This window comes from Lepus europaeus, chromosome 4 (genome assembly GCF_033115175.1).
Source record: "Lepus europaeus isolate LE1 chromosome 4, mLepTim1.pri, whole genome shotgun sequence".
Lineage (NCBI taxonomy): Eukaryota > Metazoa > Chordata > Mammalia > Lagomorpha > Leporidae > Lepus > Lepus europaeus.
In genome coordinates, this window is record NC_084830.1 from 19,639,222 (window position 1) to 19,659,694 (window position 20,473).

The 20,473-nt window shown below is 45.2% G+C and overlaps 1 protein-coding gene across 2 annotated transcripts in view; it reads left to right on the plus strand.

Moving 5' to 3' along the window:
• Window positions 1–16,608, plus strand: part of DERL1 (derlin 1) — a 34,408-nt gene extending 17,800 nt beyond the window's left edge. Inside the window, exons 3-8 of one of the 2 annotated variants that reach the window (XM_062188046.1) lie at window positions 5,971–6,032; window positions 7,064–7,090; window positions 8,349–8,444; window positions 9,905–9,957; window positions 11,375–11,485; window positions 14,781–16,608. In XM_062188046.1, the coding sequence (XP_062044030.1) occupies window positions 5,971–6,032; window positions 7,064–7,090; window positions 8,349–8,444; window positions 9,905–9,957; window positions 11,375–11,485; window positions 14,781–14,919 (488 nt within the window). In that variant the 3' untranslated portion in view covers window positions 14,920–16,608. Of the gene's footprint in view, window positions 1–5,967; window positions 6,033–7,063; window positions 7,091–8,348; window positions 8,445–9,904; window positions 9,958–11,374; window positions 11,486–14,780 lie in introns of both variants that reach the window. The other variant, XM_062188045.1, reaches the window with a different exon arrangement.
• Window positions 16,609–20,473: the final 3,865 nt, after the last annotated feature.

Sequence of the window (20,473 nt, forward strand, 5' to 3'; positions counted from 1 at the left end):
GATCCTTTTTTGCTTACTTAAGGTGCTTGAACCCATTTACCCACCCCTCTTACCTAGTCAGGTAATACAATTAATTTGTGATATTATTCTCCCTGAATAATACTTAAGGCTGATTTGTAGAGTTGAGGGACCACTGGTCTCTTTTGTTTTCTTTGATTTTTAGGAGTTGCCCCCTCATTTTCTACTCCCCAATAACATAAGTGTTCCAGCTGAGAAGTATTTCTTTTGGCAACTTTATGGAGACACAGTCAGGCCTCCATATGTGTGGATTCTGCAGCCACCCACTGAAGGTTAATATCAGGGAAAAGTGGTGTCTGTAGTGAACATGTTCTGACTTTTCCTGTTGCTGTTATCCCTTAAGCAACAGAGTATAACAGCTTTTTACATAGCATTTTCGTGGTCTTAGGTAGTATAAGTAATCTGGAGATGATTTTCAGTATCCTGGGGGATATGTGTGGGGTTATATGCCAGCACTGCACCATTTTATCTAAGGAACTTGAGCATATGCAGATTCTGGTGGCTAGGGATCCTGAAACCAGTCCCCTGTGGACGCTTCGCGTGACTGTCATGCTCATACCATGCAGTTCACCCATGTAAAGTAGACCCTTCAGTGAGTTCTTGGTTTATTCAGAGTTGATCCATCATTATCACAATCAATTTAATAACATACTGTTACCCCAGAAAGAAACCCCGTACCCATTAGCAGATGTTCCCATTTCCACTCAATCCCCTTCTCCCTCTCAGTCCTTCGGAAACCACCAATGTGCTTTATGTTTCTACATTTGCCTCTTCTGGACACGTGGTATTTAAGGTTCTTCATGTGCCGTGTTATCTTGGATAGCTTTGTGGCCTTTGGGCCATGTCACCAATGACCACTGTTTTTTTTTTTTTTTCTGTGCAATGAGAAGGTTAAGTATGAGAGTGACAGTCATCCTCAGTATTCATGATAGATTGGTTTCATGATCCCCACAGATCCTGAAATCGGCGGATGCTCAGGCCCCTTACATAAAACTGTGTGGTACTTGCATATACCCTGTGCACATCCTCCAGAGACTCTTGAGTCATCTCCAGGCCCATGAAAATGCTGGGTAAAGGGCTGGACTGTATTCTCACATGTAATGTGTGTTACTATTTTATTCCTTTTTATTGTCAGATCATATCAGTGAAAACACATTTTGTTTATCCATTCATCAGCTGGGGAACATCTGACTTGTTTTCGCTTTTTGGCTGTTATGATAACAGTCTGAACATTAGTGTAGAGAGGAACTTTTGAGATCATTCTACAAAACAGTTCTCATATTTAATCTTCTTATATCACAGACAAGAAAACTGTGTGGAGTGTGGTGACATGTCCCAAAGGTCACATAGCTGTTTGATTCCCTGTTTCTTTCCACAATACAGCTTCAAGTTAATATTTTGACAAAATGTTTGCATCTGCATGTTCTCCTGCCTGGCAAATTTTTTTTTTTTAATTAATTAATTTATTTATTTGAAAGGCAGAGTTACAGACAGAGAGAGGTCTTCCATCTGCTGGTTCACACTCCAAATGGCTGCAATGGCTGGAGCTTGGCCGATCTGAAGCCAGGAGCTTCTTCTGGGTCTCCCATGCGGGTGCAAGAGCCCAAGCACTTCGGCCATCTTCCACTTCTTTCCCTGGCCATGGGCAGAGAGCTGGATTGGAAGAGGAGTGGCCGAAACACAAACTGGCACCCATATGGGATGCTGGCACCTCAGGCAGAGACTTAACTTACTCTACCACAGTGCTGGCTCCTAAGTTGTTAAGTGTATAGCTGTACTGGCGTATTTTTGAAGTTTCTGATTTGAACTGGAAGACTGAAATTTGAGAAAGTTAATTTGTAAATTACTAGTTGCAAGCATGCCAAATATTATAGTGCTGTAGTTTATGTGATTACAATATTTTAAGTACTTCATCCAAGGAATCCTTAGAAATCACAAGGACAAAACCACATCAAAAGCACAACTATTATTAAAATTTGGAAGTTTTGTTAGCTTTTTAGCTGTGATTCATCATAGTGACCCTCTGGCATTAAGCATCCTTAACGCTGGCTGAAATGTGCCTTTGAGGCAATGAGAGAGAATAAAGGAGAGTAGGAGAGATTTTTCTGGAAACCTGTTTTTGTTTACATACATGTATATCTTTCTGCCTTTCTGACAGTTGGTAGGATTAAAAATATTTTTTGAATTTTCATTGTATTTAAGATTTTATATATATGCATATACGTGTGTGTGTGTGTGTGTGTAAGAGAGAGAGGAGAGAGAGAGAGAGAGATGTCTTCCATCTGCTGATTCACTGTAAGTGTGAGAGAGAGAGATGTCTTCCATCTGCTGATTCACTGTAAGTGTGTGTGTGTGTGTGAGAGAGAGAGAGAGAAGTCTTCCATCTGCTGATTCACTGTAAGTGTTTGCTGGGGCTAGGCCAGAGCCAAACCAGGAGCCCAGAACTCTATCCAGCTCTCTCCATGGCTGACAGGGACTCAGCTACTTACGCCTTCACTTGTTGCTTCCCAGGGTACACATTAGCAGGAAACTAGAATCAGAAGTGGAGCTGGGACTGGAGCTCAGGTACTCCAATATGGCATTCAGATGTCTCGAGCAGTGTCTTTATTTATTTATTTATTTGACAGAGTTAGAGAGAGAGAGAGAAAGAAAAGTCTTCTTTCCGTTGGTTCACCCCCCCCCCCCCCCACATTGCCGCTATGGCCGGAGCTACACCAATCCAAAGCCAGGAGCTAGGTGCTTCCTCCTGGTCTCCCATGCGGGTGCAAGGGCCCAAACACTTGGGCCATCCTCCACTGCACTCCTGGGCCACAGCAGAGAGCTGGACTGGAAAAGGAGCAACCGGGACTAGAACCTGGTGCCCACATGGGATGCCGGCGCCGTAGGCAGAGGATTAACCAAGTGAGCCACAGCGCCGGCCCCTCGAGCAGTGTCTTAACCATTGGGCCAAATGCCCACCCCAAAGATTTTTGTTAACTGACTCTATCATGTAACTGATGAGGTGAGGAGTAGAGGGAAGGTATTTTTAAATTTTTTTGGTATAAAATAACTTATTTACATAATTTATAGAAACATAACTGCTTTCTTGAAACAGAAAATTTACAAGTGCTTTTTGTCAAAGGCTTTTTCAAGCCAGATAGTATAGATGATTACTTCTATTTCAAATAACCTGTGGGTAAACAGTGCATATTGACATCGTTACCTGTGCCTCAATCATTTACCAACAATTAGGCCCTGAAACCATCCTATTGATCACTTGCTAAGACATAAGTGTTCAGGAGGAATGGCTAAGATAAATACCTTTAATTGCGTTTCCTTTAAGATTTATAAAGTAAGTTCTTTGCAACATCCTCTTTACATGAATCAGACGGATAATAGGTCTTTCCTTCTTATAAGGTAAATACATGGTTAAGTTTCTCTTTTTCTATGATTTTTAAAATATTTATTGAAAGGCAGAGTTAGAGAGAGAGAATGTTTTCATCCACTGGTTCACTCCCCAGATGACTGCAGTGGCCCTAGCTGGGCTGATCTGAAGCCAGGAGCCAGGAGCTTTTTCGGGATCTCCCACATGCATACAGGGACACAAAGACTTGGGACATCTTCTGCTGCTTTCCCAGATGCATTAGCAGGGAGTTGGATCAGAAGTGGAACAACTGGGACACAAACTGGCACCCAAATGGGGTGCTGGCACCATAGGCAGCAGCTGTACTGGCAACATCACAGGGCTGGCCTCCCAAGATTTGTTTTAAAGAGAACTGGGATAATTTAGTTGGCCAACTTGATAATCTGATAGAAGGAATGCCCTGTGTATTCTTTATACAGTAAGAAATTCTGTGTCCCATAAAATTAGTTTACTATAGGTGAACAAGAGATTGTTGTAACAATGTTTAAAGATGAATATTTCACAGAGATAATAGTCGTGGCAATCTGACACCCAACTTCACACTGAGAGAAGAAAACCTTTTCAGAATGTGAGATTTTTTAGAAATTACAAAAAAAGTTATAAAACAGCAATGTGAGGCCGGCGCCGTGGCTCACTAGGCTAATCCTCCGCCTTGCGGCGCCGGCACACCGGGTTCTAGTCCCGGTCGGGGCGCCGGATTCTGTCCCAGTTGCCCCTCTTCCAGGCCAGCTCTCTGCTGTGGCCAGGGAGTGCAGTGGAGGATGGCCCAAGTGCTTGGGTCCTGCACCCCATGGGAGACCAGGAGAAACACCTGGCTCCTGCCATCGGATCAGCGCGGTGCGCCGCGGCGGCCATTGGAAGGTGAACCAACGGCAAAAGGAAGACCTTTCTCTCTGTCTCTCTCTCTCACTGTCCACTCTGCTTGTAAAAAAAAAAAAAAAAAAAAAGCAATGTGGTTTACTTCATAATTTTTGTGACATATTAATCACACGTATCTATAGAGAATTTCCATGCAGATTTATACATCCTCCTTTGTGACAAGAAAGGTGAATTTTTGAGCTAGAATGGCCTTCCAGTTTTTTGGTTTCTTTATCTATCTTTTAACCTCTCTCAGCTGAAGGCATTGGGAGTCATCTTTGGAGAGCTGGGCTGCTGTGTTTTTTTTTTTTTTTTTTAACTTTTATTTAGCAAATACAAATTTCCAAAGTACAGCTTATGGATTACAATGGGTCCCCCCCATAATTTCCCTCCCGCTCGCAACCCTCCCCTCTCCTGCTCCCTCTCCCATTCCATTCACATCAAGATTCATTTTCAATTATCATTATATACAGATCAATTTAGTATATATTAAGTAGAGATTTCAACAGTTTGCACCCACACAGAACACAAAGTGTAAAATACTGTTTGAGTACTAGTTATAGCATTAAATCACAATGTACAACACATTAAGGACAGAGATCCTACATGAGGAGTAAGTGCACAGTGACTCCTGTTGTTGACTTAACAAATTGACACTCTTGTTTATGGCGTCAGTAATCTCCCTAGGCTCTAGTCATGAGTTGCCAAGGCTATGGAAGCCTTTAGGGTTCGCCGATTTTGATCTTATTTAGACAAGGTCATAGTCAAAGTGAAAGTTCTCTTCTCCCTTCAGAGAAAGGTACCTCCTTCTTTGATGGCCCTGTTCTTTCTACTGGGATCTCACTCACAGAGATCTTTCATTTAGGTTCTCTTTTTTTTTTTTTTCCCAAGCTGGGCTGCTGTTGATTGTTCTGCCCAGAAGTGAGACTGTAGCCTGCTATTGGCTACAGTGGCAAGAGCACTCAAGTGGCAGTTAGACTTTACTCTGCTTCTAGCCGGACGTGTGACTTGCTCATGTAGCTTCACTTCCTCATCTGTGAAGAGGGTCATAGGTCTTTGCATTCCCCTCCCAGAAGCTTTGTGAGGAGTGAGGTCAGAGGCCGGGGCCTTCTCTCCCACGTCCTTTACCTCTTGCTAGAGGGCCAGGTGCTGCAGACAGGGAGTGAGTCAGCTCAGAGTCTGAGTCTGAGCCCGTGTGTGTGTGTGTGTGTGAACCCAGAGATGGGCAGGGGTGTGTGTGTGTGTGTACACCTTCCAGCAGAGCCATGCTGGAGGAGGCACAGTGGCAGGCAGAGTGGATGCTCTAGTGGGTGGGGGGGACTTAACCAGGTACTCACAGATGTGTCCGTCAGGCCACAGAAACCTTTAAAGGAAACTGGGGGCCGGGGAGTCACGGGTGTTTGGAGTAGAAGACTTGAGTGGGTGTGAATTTGACGGCCCTCCCTGTGGGTCTGCTGCAGTCCGGGGCTGTCAGAACATGTCACTGGGGTTAGCCACGCTCAGGTGACTTTGATTCAGGGCTTTTGTTAAGGACATGCTTTAGATATTTTAAAAAACTAATCTTTTGTTTTTTGAGAGGAGTGATACATTCTCATTTCGGTTCTCTAATTTTTCGAAGTGTCTCTCTACATGGATCTACTTTGTTCTGACATTCTGAAGCATGACATTTGGCTTATTTTCGTTTGCAGCAGCTTTTGATGGAAGGCCAGCAGACTATTTGTTCATGCTCCTCTTTAACTGGATTTGCATCGTGGTATCCTTCAGACTGTTATTTTGGGCCAGAAAGAAGCCAGTCCCCCCCCCCCCCCCAGGCTTGGGGAAATGGACAGTATTCTATAAAAATTTTAAATTACAGTATTTGCATCTTTACTTACTGCACTTGGGAATAATTAAAGTTCCGTTTTAAAGCCGTAGTAAATCATACAGTCCTTGAGTGATAACATTTTCTCGCATGGCCTTTGTGGGATTTTTCCACATTTGGGTGAGTTTTATTACCATTCCCTGTTCCTGTTCCCAGTTCTCTGTGTTCTCATGTGTGGCAGCTGTTGACTAAGGCACAAAGCAATTCTCTGCCATGAGATGGGTTTTGAAATCTGTGGTCCTTATCAGAAAATTAATTTATAACCAGCATCCTTTTCTGGCTTCATTGCTGTCCTTTTGGGATCCTAAATAGCAATTCAGTTTCTCTCTAAAGTGCCCAGCTGTGGAAAAGGACACAGCGTGTCTCTGCTGTGTGTACACCACAGTTGCCAGCAGCCTCCAACTGCCAGCTCTTGCAGATGCTGGGAGCAGCACAGGGGACTGGGTGGCCCAAGTCCTGGGCAGAGTTGGTAAGCTCACAATTGCCTTTGGGCCTGGCTGCCACTTAAAGTTGGCCAAGAGCCAGAGAATGTGGCACTTTGGATACCCTTTCCTTTCCTTTCAGGGCAGAAAGCAGTTATTTTGGACCTCAGCCATGTGCAGATCCCTGCATGGGAATGGAATCGTTATTTGTTGCAGAGGGCACGGGCATCCCCGTCCTCCGTTTGAAGCAGATGCTAATGCATACAAATGGGCGTGAACAGGAGAAGTGGGCGCCAGGTGACCCAGCTGAGTCACGTGCCAAAGCTGCTGAGTTCTACCAGCCCATGTCATCAAGAGCCCAGTGGCATGTTCATAGCGAAGATGCTGAAGTGCCTTTGTGTTCTGGGCTATTTAGGTAATCTGAGCTGGAGAAGAGTGGGTGGGGGTGTGAGGGGAGGGCACAGGATGCTTCATGTCTGATCTTTAACTTTACAAACCAAGATCACTGGCTTAGCAATGGATATGCAGGTAAGTGTCCTTTTATCTACTTGCCTTTTTATAGGTTTCAAATTTACTATTAATGGCTTTTAACAGAAGTTGAAATTGCATCAATTATGTGGCATTTTGAAATGATAGACTTATAGCTGTTTTATTTTATTTAGTATAAAATATTTAAAATTTTATTTATACATTTCATTTATTTATATTTATATAATGTTATTTATTTGGAAGTCAGATTATAGAGAGAGAGCATGAGAGAGAGATACTTTCCTCCAGTGGTTCACTCCCCAAATGGCTGCAATAGCTGGGGCTGGGCCAGGCCGCAGCTAGGAGCCAGGAGTTTCATCCAGGTCTCTCACATAGGTGCAGGGGCCGCCCACTGCTTTCCAGGAACATTAGCAGGGAGCTGGATCAGAAGAGAAGCAGCTGGGACTCAAACTAGCACCTATATGGGATGCCTGCACAGCAGATGGCAGCTTAATGCACTGTGCCACAGTGCTGGTCCATTAGAGCTGTTTTCATTTAAAGATCTTAAAGTCAGCTAAGGCTTTGAAGATTTTACATGAGTTACCTAAGTCATTGCTTTTCTTGCTCTTTTCTGGCATTTTTAATATGTTTAACATTGAAAATAATGTTATCCAGTATTTCCTATGATTATATGTTTATATTTTCAAAAATCAAGATTATGTGATAAGATTTGGCCTACTTTTTCAAGGTGTTTCTGAATCTGTCTAAAATAATGGAATTGTGTTATATTTTATGATAGGATTTTGTAGCATTCATTGTATGATAAATAATAGAATCAACTTATAATTCTGTTTAAAAACTTTTATTTATTTGAGAGGCAGAGAGGAGAGAGAGAGAGAGAGAGAGATCTTATTTGCTGGTTTATTCCCCAAATGTCTGCAGTGGCTGGCTGGAGCTGGGCTGGGCTGGGCTAGTCCGGGCTAAAGCCAAGAGGAGGTCGGCACCCAGCATGCATTCCAGTTCTTCCATGTGGTGGCAGGAACCCCGATACTTGAGGTGTGATCTGCCTCCCCGGGGCTGCGCTGGTGGGAGCTGGCGCCAGGAATCAAACCGAGGCACTGCAGTGTGCGAGGCAGGCATCTTTACTGCCAAGCCAGACTGCTCCCCAGTTTGTGATTCTGATCACTGAACTGCCTTTGCTTTTGGGTACCTATGAGGACATTGAGGAAGGGAGGGGTAAAAAGCGTGGGAGACTTGTGCCAAAACGCCTTTTCCAGTGCATTTGGGGCCTAATTTTCCGTGTTGACTTCTTTTGCAGCTGCTGATGATTCCTCTGATCATGTCAGTACTGTATGTTTGGGCCCAGCTGAATAGAGACATGATTGTATCATTTTGGTTTGGAACACGATTTAAGGTACTTCACCCGAGCTGGAAAGACGTCCTTTTCGTTTGTCATTGCAGAGATCCCTCTCTTCAGCCCAGAGATGTACTTTCTGACTCGTCCAGAAGAGGTCACTGCAGAGCAGTATACCATAGGCAAGCCCTTCTCCCCCTTCAGCCCCAGCTGTTTATTTTAGCCGGCCCAGAGGCCCTTGCCAACTGTTATGACTTCCACACCCCCTTTCCTTGAGGACCCACAGACATGTGTCCTGTGTGATCTTGTGTGTGTGTGTGTGTGTGTGTGAGAGAGAGAGAGAGAGAGAGAGAGAGAGAGAAATACTCATGTTGAAATTTGTCTTTGAAAATCTGTTTTTAATACTCTCACTATTTCAAAAGATTTTTATTGGCCTCTTCCACTTGTACCTTCTCTCATGATTTTCCACCTGTACCATGTTTTTGATTGTTTCCTTCATGTGATGCCTATCCATTCTTAAATTTGAGTTGATACTGCATGGATTTCGTGAGTCTCCTGCTTGGAATTAGTCTTGACTTTGTGCTTTTTTGTGTGATATGTACCATACTTAGCCTTATGTATGTGTACTGTTTTCTTCACTTGTTCATGCGGTACCTCACAACTCCCTTAGTTCTTAGTGTGATGTGTTGAATTTGGTAAGGGGCACAAATGTTGAATTTTCTTGGGAAGCTTATTTGGAAGAGTATTAGTTCAAGATGTCAATATGTAATGAAATAAAAATTCTAGATAATTTTTCAAGATATGTGAAGGAAAAACCTAAAAAGCTGGGCTGTTTGTAGTTTATAAGTTTGCTGACTGGAGTCTTTAGTGTGGTTTGGCCATGGGTGTTTTCTTTTTCTTTCTTTCTTTTTTTTAAGATTTATTTATTTATTTGAAAGGCAGAATTACAGAGCGGCAGAGAGAGGTCTTCCATCTGCTGATTCACTCCCCAAATGGCTGCAGTGGCTGGAGCTGGCTGATTTGAAGCCAGGAGCCAGGAGGTTCTTCCAGGTCTCCCACATGGGTGCAGGGGCCCAAGTACTTGGATCATCTCTGCTGCTTTCCCAGGCCATAACAGAGAGCTTGATATGAACTGGAGCAGCCGGGTCTCGAATCTGTGCCTATATGGGATGCTGGCACTGCAGGTGGCAGCTTTGCCCACTATGCCAGAGCACTGTGGGCCATGTTTTAATAGCATCATAGATACTTGTTACTGTTAGTTCAGCAGGCCATGTACTGTGTCTGAACTCTGGGCAGAGGATCCTGTCCCTGTAGTTACAAATGCAAAAATAAGTGTAATTTTAAGAAAGAAATTTTAGGTACAGTGAGAGTGATGCTAGATTGACCTGAGAAATTTTGCAGTTCTTCCTAGAGGATTCCGGGAAAGCCCTTGTCAGCAGAGCCTTTCCTCATTTCAGCCCCGGTCGCGGCTGTGCCTCCTTTAGGTGTGGCCGTTCTCATTTGTGTATGCTCTTTTGTAGGCCTGTTACTTACCCTGGGTTATCCTTGGATTCAACTATATCATCGGAGGCTCGTAAGTGATAGTAGATTTGTTTAATTGGAAACTAATCCTTGGAAAAAATATGCTAATCTTTCCTTAATTTTATAAAACTTTAAAGGATCTCAGCATTGATATGTTAGAGCATTGTATGTGTGGAATAATGTCATTTTGATGTAATTGATTAAATTGCAGGTCTCTAAGCATACTTAACATTGAATGGTTGCAATTTTATTAGCTCGTTGTTCAATATGGTATGCTTTTATATATGCTCATTTGAAGAAATGTTTCTGGATTCACTGTCCAGATCAAGCAAGCATAGACCTTCTTTGTGTCTGCGTTGACTCTTGTAAGAGCTATGCCTAAAATTACTACCTCCTTTTTAGCTCAGACATTTCCAGTCATAAAAAGGCAGGTTCTCTGATGGGGAGTAGTTTTGTAACTGATTTGCTAATACAAAAGTTTTGGCCAAGCAGGGTCCAATTTCTAGTCTGTTGGTCTGGAATTAGAACTGTGACTTAGGGAAACCTTTAATGTATGCAGACAGAATTTTGAAGAGAGACTATCGAGATGCAACTATTCTAAGAACTCACATTTCTTACACTACCGAATCTTGTCAGCATTTTAATAGTACTAGTTGTTCATATGTCTGACACATTTGCTCAGTGTGATCCTAATGTCTTCTGCATATTGATAGGGAGACGTGAATGAATCAGGCAGACTGTAGAGAGCAGAGCATGTTCGGAGCAAGGGCAGAATCAGGAACTCTGTAGATGTTGATTTGCCGCGATGGGAATCGTGTTGCAGGTAGAGACAAAGAAGGCTATGTCGCAGTAACAGTGGGTCTGTAAAATATTAAGGCAACCTCGTCAGCCGTGGGAAAACCGAAGAAAGTCAGTGTTTATTTTGGGGTTGGAGGGCGAAGGTCAGCCCTCCTTCATGATCTCTCCAGCTTCCTACCCTCAGAGTTAACACGAGGCGAGAGAGACGTATCTAATGGCTCTAGGAATAGGAGAGCAGGCATTTATTGTCTGTCTTCTTACTCCCTGCGTCTGTCCTGGTAACCTTTGTGTTTGCTCACATGTAACAAACACAGCATTCATGACTGAAAGCATTCAGAACTGTCCTTTGCGTCTTCCCCAACCCTTGACGCAGGAAGTAGCAGTAGCAGAGCGACATTCTGAGGAGGGACTGGGCCTTGGAAGAGATGTCAGGGGTCTGCTGGCCTGGAGGAGCAGCAGCCTCGTTGGTTCAGCAGAACTGTTTTCCCCTCTGCTGCAGAATGCCCGTGCCATTCTGACGACAGAAGGGTTGATTGTTGAGCTGTGGCCTGCTTCCAGAGACTGGAAATGGGCCGCTTTGGGGGCCTCTCGCTTGTGCTGTTAGATATACCTTAGTGCGTCTCACTTCATTGCTGGACGATTTGTAACCTAATCCCTCTCTCTGTTTACAGGGTAATCAATGAGCTAATTGGAAATCTTGTTGGACATCTTTATTTCTTCCTGATGTTCAGATACCCAATGGACTTGGGAGGAAGAAATTTTCTATCCACACCTCAGTTTTTGTAAGTGTTCTTTTCTCTCTTTTAATAGTCATTTTACTGCCTGTGTTCTGTATTGTGCTAGGAGCTCCCCGAGGAGTAGGATTTACTTCCTTTCTTACAGAGAAATGTGAGCCGACAAGTGCTGTCCCCTAGTCACACAGTCGCAGGAAACCAGAAATTGAAGCTGTGGCTCAGGCTCCTTCAGGGTACCCTTGTAGCCGGGAGCCGCCCACCAGATCCGGGTGTTGCAGGAACCATATCAGCCCTGCTGGGCAGGGTTGGGTACCTGAGCCCCGTGTTGGGATGGGGCTGGGGAATGGGCGGGCTCTCAGGGTGTCTTTTCTTGGGGCATCAGTTCTCTCTATGGTTTTGGCTGAGGAAGGAGGAAGGTAGCTTGTCGGTTGGCAGTTTCAGACATTTTTATGTTAAGTATCACAGAGTGGAACTCTGGTAGGACTGTTCAGAGTTAGGAATGAGAGCCTGAGGTTTGTGGAGGCTCGATCCTCTGGATGTGCTCAATGGTTTTGGGATTCACTGAGGCGAGGAGACCGGGGCCACTCCCTTCATGTAGCAGTTTGGGTGTTGGGAAAGTTACTAAAACCTCCAAGCTGCAGCCTGCAAGTTATAAGTTGCAGGGGCAGCCCCTGTCTTTCGGGATGCGGGAGGTAGGATGTGCTGTGGGGAGCAGAGCGGTGGGCACTCAGTAAGGAAAGCTGTGGGGCCGGATCTTGACGGGCTGAGAAGTCGCTCACACACTGAGGCGTGTAAGTGGCATGCCTGTTCTGTCAGTGTAGCAAAGGCTGTGGAAGAAGGGCCCAGCGAATCGCCATCTGGGTGTCACAGCCGGCCTGACAGTCACGCCCAATCTTGTCCCAGGAATATGCAGTAATAGCTTGCGTTTAAAAGCTTAAAAAAAATAAATAAGTAAAACCCTTTCACATCGTGCTCATTTTAATGTTTGCAGTGCTGTCCTTGTTCCAGGGGGTCGGTGAGGGCAGGAGGACTCGAGTAGCCCCACTGCTCGCCCCTCTGTCCTTTTCTTCATCAGTCGTATATTTTTGAAAGACATTTTTATTGTGAACTGTACAGAAAAATACAATGTTGTCATATATGTGTTATTTTTTTTCTCTTTCTCCAAGAGAAGAAAAGAAACTTCTCTTCTGAGCCTTGAGTTGCCTTCAGGCTAAAGAAACAAATGGCCAATCTGCTTTCTGATTATCAAAGGGCGTAGTGACAGCAGATTTGGGTTCCTGATGTAGGTTATCAAGTCGGGTGGCAGGTGCATCAGTTAAAGAAAGCATGGTGCTTTGGGGGCCAGCCACAGTTATTTTCTTTCAGTGGCCATCTTCTGGCTTAACTGCAGGCGGATATTTCTCAGTTGCGGGCAACAAAGTAAGCGAGGTTCCAGTGGCAACATCAGCGGCACAGTGGAGCCTGTCTTCCGCGTGAGCTTTTCTACATAGAGATCAGAGGACAACATGGAGCTCCTTGCAAAAGCAATAACTGCCTTGGAATTACCATCCATTTTTGTTGATTATGTATAATTGGGCATCTTTTTATACTAATTACTTGCATTTAATTTCACTGTCTGCTTAAGCAGAGAAGCTGGCTTCCGTATTGTCTTAGAGTAAGCAGCAAAGCAAGACAGCCTGGTGTTGCATTTTTAAGTGCTCTGTCTTCTGACGTGCTTTGGAGGACTCTTACTGTCCCAGGTGTCATGGATATAGAGAAGCCAGTGCTGGAAATACATTGATTTAATGATAAAGCTCTATTTGTTTACAAGGGAAGAGCTGAGTTGTAGAATTCTAAGGTAAAGGAAAGCCGTTACATCCTTTTCTGTGCACAGTTAGCTTTCTGTTTTAGAAGGGTCATTTTTTTGGGGGGGAAGGAACTTGAAGGTATCAAGGTGATACCTTCTGGCCATCCCCATCAGAAGGCGCCTAGTGTGGTCGGTAGCACAGGGTGCAGGCTCCTGAGCCAGGCTGCCTGAGTTTGAATCCTGTCGCTTGTAAAGATCCTCACCTGATCTGGCCTCAGCTTTCTTGTAGCAGTAGTGCCTCCTCATAGGGTTCTGAAGATCTGATGACTTTGTCAGCGTGCTGTGCCTGGTGTAAGGTAAATTCTCATTGAATGACAGGTTCCCATAGTGGCTGCTTTAATATAAGGTAATGCTCTTCAGGCTCTGTGCTGTGGGCAGTTCTCTGTCATGGCTTACTACCCTAGCTGCGGAGAGAAGTTTACAAGGTCTCAGATCATGCTCTCTGTCTTCTAGAAAAAACTTAAACATTAGGATCTGATAAGAGGAATAGGTTTAAGCACATTTTCAGTTTTTATAAAAATCTTGTTTTTCAACTGAGAGAGCACACATGTGCGTGTAAACTCCTATCCACTGGTTCATTTCTCCAAATGCCCACAGCAGCCAGGGCTGGGCCACACTGAACCTGGGAGCCAGAACTCGATCCAGGTCTTTCACATGGGTGGCAGAGACCCAAGTTCTTGAACTATAACATGCTGCCTTCCAGAGTGTGCATTAGCAGGAGGTTGGAATCTGGATTAGAACTGGGATCCAGCCTCTGAGAGTCTCCAGTATATGATGTGGGTGTTTCACGTGGCATCTTAACTACTAGGTCTGCCTCTGCCAGTTTTGTAACATAGTTGGTCAAGAATGGATGATAGTTGGGAAATACTATTGAGAGCAGCAGCTTTGTTTAAGTTTTCTTAGCTGTTCTGTGACTCTTGTTACTTTGTAAGGTGGGAAATCATGTGACCCATTCAGGGGAAGAATACAGTTGGAGGGCAGATTATGAGTTAACTTGAAGACCTGTCCAATCCTCCAAGCCATAAAGCTTTCTCCCCCAGTCCTACCTGGTGGGCTCAGCTGAGAGCATTGTGGCAGTGCTCTGACACACAGCCGGCCTGGGGACCTGCCCTTGGAAAGGGAATTTATTTTACATGCTTTGATCCAGTTTGGTCCATATTTAGCTACACGAAGATGCTATCAGTCGTTCTTTCTGGTTGTTGAGCTTGTGGGTGTAATATTTTTGCTCTGCATGAATTACTTTTATAATCAGAAAAGAAAATGTTGGAGTGTGAATTTAACTGAAAGCTTGATAAACATAAGAAATATGAAAAGCAAGTGCCATCTGTGGTCAGGCATTGAGCTGGGTGCTGAAAAGACCAAGTTAAATAAGACATCGTCCCTGGCCTTCGTCAGCGTGATGGGCGCCCTGGGAGAGGGAGATGAGCTCGGTGGTCACCTAACTGTGGAAGTGACTCTGTTCTCTTCTCGGTCCTTGTTTTTCCCTCTCTGCTGCAGGTACCGCTGGCTGCCCAGCAGGAGAGGAGGGGTGTCAGGATTTGGTGTGCCCCCTGCTAGCATGAGGCGAGCCGCTGATCAGAATGGTGGAGGTGGGAGACACAACTGGGGCCAGGGTTTTCGACTTGGAGACCAGTGAAGGAGTGACCCTCGGCCTGCCTGCCGGCTGCTCCATCGGATGACGTTCCTCCCGGTGTGGGGTGTACTTAACAACCGAATTCTAGCTAATGCTGTTGGACCTGACCCACACTGAATGTAGTCTTTCAGTATGAGACAAGATTTTTTAAATCCTGGAGAAAAATACAAGTGTTCCTCAAGTTTCATGATTCTCATTCAAGTCTTTAATGCTATGAAGAGCAAACATCAACTGTTCAAATTTCAAAACTGATTTTTTTTTCTTTTTGGTGTCTTTTTCTTTCCTTTTCATCTGAATAATGGGTTTTTAGCGTTGAGCTGGGCATGTGGGGTTGGGTAACCAGACCCTCGTCAGAAGGATGTTCATCTTCTCCTTGCACACTTGCCTCCCTCCTGCTTTTTCCAATCCCCCTACTTTGCAGCTAGAGAAGGTTGCCCATAAAATGGTTCTGCCTTTGACACACTTATTTATTGACTTTGGCCAAGGCTTGATCACAAAGAACCCGTTCACACGTTCCTCCCCTGCTTGGGCGGCAGAGCTGTAACAATAGAGAAGACTGAAACAGTGGCTGAAGAGCTTCCTCAGCTTTTGGAATTGCTTCGAACTGGGAGCAGTTGCGACCGTTTTTCCACCTCTTCAGGTGTTTGACTGAAACACCTCTGAGTCGGTGAGGGCCACAGATCCTATTAAGGAGGTGTAAGGGTTGTCGCACGGCATTGCCCCAGGTGACGTGTTCAGAACTGTAGTGGATCTATATCTAACACAGGGCGAGGTTAAGCCGTGGTGGATGGTGATCCCTTTGCATTTCCTGTACGGGGCATCCTGGCTTTGTGTCCCCAGGGTAGTTGGGTTGTGTTGGGAGGCTCCCAGTCACATTGGCTGCAGGGAGTGCTCCCTTGGAGGGGCTCCTGGACATTGATTCCATTTCATTCTTCTGGGTATATTTTCACTGAGAAGCTGGGAGAGCCTCAGACCCTATTTAAATAAATAGTCTTTTTTTTTTTTTTTTTTTTTTTTAAGCCTCCCTTACCCCTTTTTAGTCAAGTGTTGCAATTTGTTGTGAGGAAGGTGTGGCTCTTTCTGTATGTGAATAGTTTTTTAAAGCTAATGTAAGCACATTTAAGTGAATCATTACATAATTTGAGGTTGCGATGGCTTTAGTAGAATGATTTGTATTTGAGGGTCTTTATTGTTTGAGTCTTGAATGTACAAGCTCTGTGAATCAGACCAGCTTCAATACCCCCAACTCCTTTTCATAGGTGGGCTGTTTCCATCAGAGCTTGGCTCCTCACCAAATAAAGTTTTTTTTTTTGAAGGCTACAGTGTTTCACAGTTATTTGATTTTGAGTTTTTACTCTGCAAGCAGACTGCTGGGAGCGGTGCTGAGTGGCTGCCATGCTTTGAGTCAACAAAAAGGCTTTGAACATTTGGACCGGCTTCTTTCAGGATACGCCCACTCTGTGGGACTATTCCTCTCCCCACCGAAGTGGTGATGGCTGTCACACCAGGAAGTGGGAGCTGGAAGAGAGCTTCGCGCTTTTAGTAAAGTTTGTTTGTGCGTACCTCTCCAGATTTAATTTCCGTGATACAGTAGTGGGTGGGGGTGGGGGTGGCGTCTTGACCTTCATTGTCATATGTTCTGCTGTTGACCTGTGGCCACAATAAAATTTCCTTGTAAAATTCCTTTCAGAAGCTGTTGTTGCTCTTAGGTTGCGTGTGTCCTCAGTGTCCAGCAGTGGGTACTGTGTGTGAGTGTGAAGATCGGAACGGCGAGCTGGAGTCTTGTCTGCGCTCTGAGGAGGGCACCTGCCCTAGAGCAGTCGTGTTTCTAAAGGTTTACAAGTGTTCAGAACTCTTCAGTTCAAGGCCAGAATGTTCACTGAATTCTGCCTCTTAAACGTGCTTAGGAAGTGATATTTTTATTGCTCTTGTCTGGATTACCTGTCTCTCTGGTGTAATTGTACCCAAACGAGCTGTTTTTTGAGTTGGCAAGCACAAGTTGTGACAGCGGATCCTCCTTATAAACTGAAAGAAGAAAATCCTTACTTTGTGTAGAGGACTTCCCTATTTGTAAGTAATCCTTTTGTTAGTAAAAAGTTGTAAATTAAAATGTACAGCTTAAAACTGTTTCCACATCCTGTTCTCTCGTCTTTTAGACAGGACGTAACCTACGCAGCTGACTGTCTCTTGCTGAGCATTTGGGAAGTACCCAGTATTGCTTTATCTCTTGGAGCGGCACTGTCCAACTCTGAGTATGTGGCTTTGTTTACATGTTGGAGAAAATCTGGATTAATTCCTGGAGCAGAAGTCCTGGATTTTCATTTTTTTTTTTTTTTTTAACAGATTGATTTATTTATTTGAAAGGCAGAGTTACAGAGAGGCAGAGAGAGAGAGGTCTTCCATCCGCTGGTTCATTCCCCAAATGGCTGCAATGGCCAGAGCTGGGCCGATCCAAAGCCAGAAGCCAGGAGCTTCTTCCAGGTCTCACACAGGAGTGCAGGAGGGGTGCAGGAGCCCTAGGACTTGGGTCATTTTCTGCTGTGTTCCCAGGCCATAGCAGAGAGCTGGATCTGAAGCAGAGCAGCTGGGACTCGAACTGGCACCTATAGGAGATGCCGGCACTGCAGGTGGCTGCCTTACCTGCTATGCCACAGCACCGGCCCCCTGGATTTTTATTTTTATTTTTTGACAGGCAGAGTTAGTGAGAAAGAGAGAGACAGAGAGAAAGGTCTTCCTTCCGTTGGTTCACCCCCCCAATGGCTGCCACGGCTGGCACACTGCACCGATCTGAAGCCAGGAGCCAGGTGGTTCCTCCTGGTCTCCCATTTGGGTGCAGGGCCCAAGCACTTGCCCACTGCCTTCGTGGGCCACAGCAGAGAGCTGGACTGGAAGAGGAGCAACCAGGACTAGAACCTGGGGTGCTGGTGCCGCAGGCAGAGGATTAGCCTAGTGAGCCGCGGCTCTGGCCTGGATTTTTATTTTAATGAAGGAGGATGGGTCTGAACTTTGTGTTCAAGTTCTTCTTGTTTGTAGTATGCTTGATGGCATTGCTTTTGTAGACATTTTTGATTTAACAAATTTCAGCAGATGTAAAGAATGTGCGTATTTATACAGTACCATGTGATGTTTAATTACATGTATACACTGTGTATTTATGGGCATTACTGTAATGTCTACCCACGGATCTGAGTTCTGGAACTCTAGAATTAGCTTAATCCCTTTTTCACGCAGGACCCACAGGGACTGAAAAGCAGATGCCATGACATCTGAGCCTGTTTTCCTCAGGGATGAACCATGCAGGCCCACCCCAGACCTTGTTAAAGATTTATCCTAAAACAGAGCAATGAGAAGGACGGGGCGCTGCACCCCTGTCTGTTACTGGGGCAACACTGGAGCAAAGGAATGGAAAGAGTCCGCTTGCAGCACTGTGTTCTGAGCTACCTTTTGAATGACTTGACCGGGGGTGGGCAGTGGTGCAGTTGCCGAAGTCTTTGTTCATCGCCAGCTCTATTTCTGAGGTCCCTTCCTTCTTTATATTTTCAGCAGTAATTTAATACCTTGAATAATAAAGTTTTACCTTTGGAACAAGTTACCCCTCTTCTGGCCTTTTTAAAAAAAATTAAAAAAAAATTTTTTTAAAAATTTATTTGAAAGGCAGAGTTACCGACAGAGGAGGAGGAAGAGAAAGAAAGAGATGAATTATGCATCTGCTGGTTCACTCACCAAATGGCTGCAATGGCCAGGGCTGGTCCGGGCCGAAGCGAGGAGCCTGCGGCGTCTTCCTGGTCTGCCACCTGGGTGCAGGGGCCCAAGCATTTGGGCCATCCTCTGCTGCTTTCCCAGGCTCTTTAACAGGAAGCTGGACGGAAAGTGGAACAGCTGGATCGTGAACCATCACCCTTATAGGTTGCCAGCATCGCAGGCAGAGGCTTAACCTGCTACGCCACAGTGGCAGCCCTCCTCCTGGGCTTTTTGCTGTTAGTATCTTTTTGGGCAGTTTCTTCCCAGAGTGGCTCTGGTGACTTGGAATCGGGGTGAGGCAGGATGGGAATCCCCTGTCCTGTGATTGATGGTGTGTGTGGGTTAAGCACGGGGTGCTCTTACTGCTCATCGACTCTATTTTGTTTTCACATCAGTCCTGTCATGTTAGTGCTCTGTATGCAGGTGTGCTCCCACCTGCCGGTTGAGCATTAGTGCGAAAGGTACTCAGGATAATTTAAGCTTCCAGTCTGTGGTTTTGCAATATACACAGGCCTCACTTGGGATTGTACCATTCCCGTCCTACATGTTTTTAAAGTTCCCAATGATTATCAGCTGGATAAACTGACTTGTGAGCTATAATAGTATCATCCCCCCTTTTCAGAATCTTTAAAATTTATTTTCATTTTATTGAAACAGAGACAGATGGAGAAAGATCCTCTGCTTCACTGCCCACGTGTCTGCAACAGCCAGAACTGGGCCAGGTGGAAGCCAGGAACTTAGCACTCAGTCAGGATCTCAGTGAGGGTGACAGGGATCCAAGTACTTGGAGCCATCTTCTGCTGCCTCCCAGGGTGCGTGGGAGCAGGAAGCTGGATTTAAAGCAGAGTAGCTGGGGTTTGAGCCCAACACTCCCAATATGCGATGTGGGTGTCCCAAGGGGCAATTTAACCCCTGCACCAAATGCCCACTTCCAGATAAGGGATCTTTAACACTCAGAGAGATTAAGTCACTTGGTTAAGATCTAGCAGCTGGAGGGTGCCAGCCTAACTGAGTTAAGATCCCTGGGTCTTTTCAGTCCTGGGAGCCAAAGCAGCTGCACATAGGACATGCTCTTCATGTCTTCAGGGTGACAGCTTATTGTAAAGGACATATTTGATGAGGTGAACACGAGGAGTTAATTCAGCTTGGCAGACTGCCAGAGCAGAAATAAGTTAAAAATAGTCCTGGACAGGGGATTTGGAAAGAGTGATAGGCTTGAGACAGGGGAAGGCTCTTCGTTCTCGGTAGAGCAAACAGCAAGAACAGCAGCACAGGCAGGGGAGTTTCGGGAAGAAAAATACATGTGCAAAATACAACTAGGAAGTGGTTGGACAGGTAGATGGTGGCTTAATTTTGGAATGTAGTTTGAACGTCAGTCCGGGCAATGAGGAACCGTTGGAACTTTTTTGCATTCGGTCTGGCAGCAGTATGGGGGCAAGGGGTGAGGCCTGGGGAGGGGAGAAGCTGAAGACAAGATGGCCAAGTTCAGTGTTGGTTGCTGGCTGTGGGTTGCAGGCAAAGGTCAGCCCAAACCAAGGCGGTGGGATTGAGGGGCTGGTTGGTGTGACCTCCTTGAGAGAGAATCCCTGGGGCTTAATGAGGAAGAGGAGGGTTTAGGTAAAGGGCTTTCCATTGGACATCACTGTTCGACCTTTGCTCAGAGAGGAGAGACCCCTGCTGTGTCGATGGGACCAGGGAGACCCACAGGGAGTGCAGGGCCTACGGATCCCTTAGGAAATGTTTGCTAAGCTCCCTCTATCATTTGAACCCATCCCCTGACCCAGAAGAATCTGATCTCTCTCTCTCTCTCTGTGTT